The 5,515-nt window shown below is 38.8% G+C and overlaps 2 protein-coding genes across 3 annotated transcripts in view; both read left to right on the top strand.

Annotated features, from left to right (window-relative positions):
- exosc2 (exosome component 2) overlaps positions 1-1,452 on the top strand; it is a 3,968-nt gene extending 2,516 nt beyond the window's left edge. Inside the window, exons 8-9 of the mRNA XM_032540100.1 lie at positions 79-207; positions 1,016-1,452. Of these exons, the coding sequence (XP_032395991.1) occupies positions 79-207; positions 1,016-1,096 (210 nt within the window). The 3' untranslated portion in view covers positions 1,097-1,452. The remainder of the gene's footprint in view (positions 1-78; positions 208-1,015) is intronic.
- A 350-nt stretch (positions 1,453-1,802) lies between these two features.
- abl1 (c-abl oncogene 1, non-receptor tyrosine kinase) overlaps positions 1,803-5,515 on the top strand; it is a 33,523-nt gene continuing 29,810 nt past the window's right edge. Inside the window, exons 1-2 of one of the 2 annotated variants that reach the window (XM_032540096.1) lie at positions 1,803-2,602; positions 3,358-3,740. In XM_032540096.1, coding sequence (XP_032395987.1) covers positions 3,614-3,740 — 127 coding nt within the window. In that variant the 5' untranslated portion in view covers positions 1,803-2,602; positions 3,358-3,613. The remainder of the gene's footprint in view (positions 2,603-3,357; positions 3,741-5,515) is intronic. The other variant, XM_032540097.1, reaches the window with a different exon arrangement.

The following is a 5,515-nucleotide window of genomic DNA, read 5'->3' as shown; positions in this document are numbered from 1 at the left end:
TTTTTTCTAAAATCAATTTCCATGTATGTTTTTAACTTATTGGTTTGTGCGTCTCTTGTCTCTTGTCTGCCCTTTCAGCCTGTTGGTCTGTCAGATCGAGAAGTGATTTCACGGCTGAGAAACTGCCTACTGGCTTTGGCTGCACATAAGGTCCTTTTGTATGATACCAGTGTTCTCTATTGCTATGAATCCTCAGTTCAACACCAGGTAGGAAGCAATCAGATACAATTTAATGCACGATAATATGTGACTGTTTTTAATTACAGTTGCTGTCTCTCAAGAACAATAAAAAAGATACACTATTGCCTACACGATTGGATATTTCCTGTCATTTATTGTGACATCTGGTGGCCGTTAGGAAAAACTGCAGCAAGAGTTGATTGCAGTTCTAAACTTTGACTCTGCTGCTAAATCATTGTGAAACAGACATGGTTGATTTCATTGCTCTTTGGGGTTTGGAACTGAAGACTTAATCACTAATTCTTCTAATAAATATTGTGCAAATATAAAAACAGCATCTTAGCAATAAGGCTATCACCCTATTGTTGTTGAAGCATCTACGTGGCACATGTTACATGGACAGTACTTAGTTTTGGTTAATTGTAGACATTACTTTGTAAAGTTTTCTCTCTTGCTAATAATCCTGGCTAACCAAGCCAAACCAAGTTGTTGTAGGTTGTAGTTTTTTTTAGGAGTGTTATGCTGCAACTGTCTTAAGCTGCAAATTAATAGTACACCAAAGTAGACATTATTGCCAAAGTCTTTAATAGTTCGCCTCGGTAACTAAAAACAAAATATGTTTACTATTAATGCTTGGATCTCTAAGAAATTACGCTATTAAAAAATTGGAGAATGAGTCTGGATTATGTGCAATTTTGCTGGTTTGTCTTAGTAGGATTTTTTTCTTATATTTAGTTAATAAAGCCTATATGTGAATATTGTCTAACAGGATCCATATGTTGTTTTTTTTCAATGTAATTGATTTGTAATTCTCCACTTTATGCTGTCTCTGTAGGTCAAGGACATCTTGAAACCAGAAGTGATGGAGGAGATTGTAATGTTGACGCAACAGAAGCTGTTAGAACAGGAAGGTTAAAGAGCAGAAATCCTAACTGTGACCTTATCTCAGAACCCAGATCACATCCAACAGTTATGTCAGAGACTGACCACCCATCAGAGGATCGAATTAGCCTTTTTTCAAAGAACAATAAGAATGTATTGAGATAATCCTGTTGTACAGTTGAACAACTCAAAGTGTATTTTATGTAACACAAGTGATGATTATTATTTGACTGCTTATGGAAATGATGGGTATTTTCTCCTACTTCTGCAGCATTCAGAAATCTCTAAATCAGCTGTTCTGACATTTTTACAGAGGTATAGTGGAACAATTTTTGATAATATGTGGTGTTATACAAAAAACTGTTGTAAAACATTTTCTATAAATATCAATACTTCTCAATCTTTTTTGAATAATGACAAAACAGGAAGGAAAGAATGTCTAGAAATGTCTTTTAAGGGGTTTTAGTTAATGTATGCAATCTTTTCCTGTTAGCAATAACGATACCGAGATGTCTACGGAAAATCTTTAAAATGTTTATTTTTGAATTAAGATTAAACCACTATTTACCACTATTAAATGGTAGATTAACTAAAATGGTGAAAGTGGTGAAGCTCACCAGAGCGCAACTGTTTTTTCTTAAATATTTGAATTATATTGGTTTATCAGCATACAAAGCTCAGTGAAAAACATTCACAGTACTGTCATAATTTGTTTGTTTGTACTGTATGGAGGAACCGAAATGAAGCTGTTGCTCCTGTAAAACACAATATCATCTAGTTTTATTAAGTGAAAGGGTTTGAAAAACGGGTGTTAGTAGGGTTTATTTAACTTATTTTCTCTGAGTTTGCCCTCTCGGTGGAATGGGAAGTGCTCTGTCCTGCTGGCTGCACTTCAGCAGAATAAAACCTCTGCTCTGGTCCCTGGCCTGTACTAGCCCACGCACGCACGCGACGTCAGACGTAACCCCACCCACATATTTCTGTAAACCACCTTGCGTATGGAAGTATGGCGGCACCAGCGACGCAAGTACTCCTCGGCCAAAGTTTATTGCTCAGATTTTCACGTGAGAGCGATGAATAAGTACGCGAACCGAGCGGGAAGTAACGAAGAGTTTGGCGACCGTAAACGGAGGGAAGGGCTTGCCGAAAGGGTCGTCGGTCTCTGGCCGCGAGAGATTCCTCGATTTCTCTTCACCTCCTTGATTGAAGTGGCTGTAGTCCGGGTACCACAGGGGAAGAAACTCCGCAAGACGGGAAGAGTGGATACGGAAGTTTGAAACAAACTCTTGCTTCGGAAAGACCAATTGCAAAGCATGTCATTGTGGTGACAGATTTCTTTTGTTTGAGACATTTGAATGCACTTGTCCGATATTTGTGACCAGCGTGTTAAAAGCGGCACCGTAAGCACCAACTGTTGCTCGATGTGCGTTTAAGGGTCTGGCGCTGCACACCACCAGCTAGCTAACGTTAGTTAGCCTCCATGGCTACCTTTAACATTAGCTTGAGGTCGCCAGCCAACCAACGATATAAATGTTTCAATGTAAGTTTCCCTTCACGTGTCTGTCTTCACTTGTATATACTAAGTTTTTAAGTACAGTGCACTTTTGGGAGAAGTGTGTCATTTTCGCTTTAGTGCTCATTGCTGGTTTATGTTTTGGACATTGCTGTTGAAAAAGAAAAAAAAAGTTGCACAGGGAAGGCCTTATGGATAACAATACGTATTGCTGTGGTGCAGTTCAGTGATCTTATAGTTTTGCAGTTTAGTATATCCTCGTTGTTTTGATTATTTTTGTATCAAGCACTTTGTTGTTGTCGTCAACGCTAAATTTCCTGATGTGATAGGCATGTGTGTTGCCTGTAGTATACTGAGGTTTACCAATGTCAGCTTTCCATTTAAAGAGCTTGATTGGCATTAGAGTTAATTTAGTGGGCGTACATCTTAGATATAACAGAGGAAAATGGGGTTGTACAGGTAATGTAGGTGTACTGACAACATAGTTGAAGTAGGACAGTTACAAATCAAACGTGCATACTTTAGTTCAGTTCAGCATAGTGAGTTATTTGACACTATTCTTAAATAAATAAAAAAAAATCGCTTGGATTAGTCGCTATGGTTATTTCAAATCTAGGATGCACATGTTCAATTAATTTCATTTTGTGAGGCGGTTGGTTGCAGTATAAATTCAAGCCAGGATCATTTGTTTATTTTGTAAGGTGTTTTGATGCAGTTTTTCAGTTTGAAACAATCCTATCGTTTTTAATAAAATCAATGATTCTTGATTGTGCCCCCCCCAGATTACTTTGAAATGCCTTTCTTAGACCTCTGAAGCACCAAGGATCTATTAATGCATGATAAACGGAGACCTACTGGAGAAATACGGATCTGCATAGGTGACCCGCATAACCCATACTACAGGAGAGGACAGACTGAGCCAGGGAAAGGGGTTCCTGTCTTCTCCCGACCCCCTTCCTGCCTTTTGGCCAACTGTGGGACGGTGAGCAACTCAGTCCGGCTTGGAGAGTCCCGGCTGTGGCCTGGCACCCTGCCCTTATGGGGCAGCAGCCGGGGAAGTTTGTAGGGGACCAGAGGAGACCTAGTCTGCCGGCCTTCATCAAAGGTGGAAAGAGAGAGTCGTCACGCCATGGGACCCATCCCTGTAACGTTTTTGCTGTGCATGGTAAGTGCAAATATTTCTATTAAGGTCACTTGTCACTGACAGCAAATTTGTTTGTCAAGCTGTTATCAGTTTGCTTAGTGCTATACATTTGTTTAATGACTGTGACCGGGAGTAGCATTGCATCCTTTCCAGCATCAAATGCTACCACAGGCCAAGGATCAAATACTAAGATGCCTTTATGGCTTGTGCTTCCCCAATCTGTGTGCCACATTACTTTTCAACAAAGTAAAGTACATCATGAAAACGAGTAGACTGGTTTGACCATTGTAAGTCCTATTCACTGTTGTGCAAAGGCAAGAAACAAATAAACAGAAGATGTAACGATGCATAATTAGAGTGTAGCATGGCGGCCTTTAATCAAGCTTATGTGCGGTACACTGCAACCGCTGTGGTGTTATATTGGCTCACTTTGTGTCTCTGGCATAGTAAACTGATAAACAAATGAGTTACTCTCAAAGGGATGGCGCACTGAGAGTCACACATTGTTCTCTGAAGAACATCAACTGTCATGTTGTTTGAATAACTAGTTTCTGGTACCAGGTGAAAGTGACTAAACACCAAATCTATACCTGGTATTGTAAAGCATGCTGTTAAATAGTTCAGTTGCTTTTGATTGATCTTTGCTGATATTAGAGTAAATGTTTAGTTGACTTTTGATTACACTTAACCGTTTCATCTGGGATATTATTGTGTTGACCGTAACACCTGATATGATGTAACTATCTTAACATTTCTTTAATTTTAGATATATTTTTCAAAACATTTACCAATTCTTAAGAGAGACACTATGCACTTGAATATTAAAGTTTAAAAACAATTTTGTTTTGTATATACAAGAATCTTGGCATTATTTTGAATAAAATGTAAGCCAATGAATATTTTTGTTTTTAAAACGCCATTCTAAAATACCAAACATGGTACTTTGGAGCCTTGAGATGTTCCTTAGCGTTGTAAAGGGATAGTACTTTTGATGCCGAAACATTCATCGTTGAAGAAAACCGCCACATCTATGATGCAAAGGAGGTATTGTTATGTGGCAGAGCTCAACAGTGCCTCCTCCTGTGTTTGTACTGGATGGTGTGTACTGTAAAGTGCTATTAGATATTCTGGATGTGGCACTGAACATACAGGTTGTGTCCTGAATTCAGGGTGCAACTAACAATTATTTGCTTTATCTGTTAATTTGCGGATTGTTTCCTTTTAAAATCATGTTATCTTTTTATCAGAGAATAGTGAAAATCTGCCATAAAAAGTTCCCAGACCCTCAAAGAACTTCAGATTATTTATTTGTCCAACCAACAGCCCAAAATGAAAATATACCCTGTTTACCATCATGTAAGACACAGGAGTGCATTGTGAAAAGTACCATGCAATTGATGTTAGAGAGCAAACTACCATCATACATTCCACAAACAGGGAATGCATAGGTAGCTACCAGATAAAAGGACACTTGCAATTGTTAATGATTTCGAACACAGCCATAGTAGCCACAGATACACCGGAAACAGGTCCTTAACTGAATGAGCGAATATGCCCATGCTGCACTCCTCAGGGCATCTCTATTGCCTCTGGGGAAGGCTAGCATGCTGCAGGCACAGGGCCCCACCATGCTTTTCAAAGCAATGACCCAATATCCACTATATCACACTTGAGATAGATTCAATTCAATTTTATTTGTAGTATCAATTCATAACAAGAGTTATCTTGACACTTTAAAGATGCATTAGGTCTAGACCACACTCTATAATTGACAAGGACCCAACAGTTCTTGTAGT

This window comes from Etheostoma spectabile, chromosome 16 (genome assembly GCF_008692095.1).
Source record: "Etheostoma spectabile isolate EspeVRDwgs_2016 chromosome 16, UIUC_Espe_1.0, whole genome shotgun sequence".
NCBI classification, from domain to species: domain Eukaryota; kingdom Metazoa; phylum Chordata; class Actinopteri; order Perciformes; family Percidae; genus Etheostoma; species Etheostoma spectabile.
Note: the sequence above shows the minus strand (reverse complement) of the source record. Positions and strands in the feature narration are given on the sequence as shown.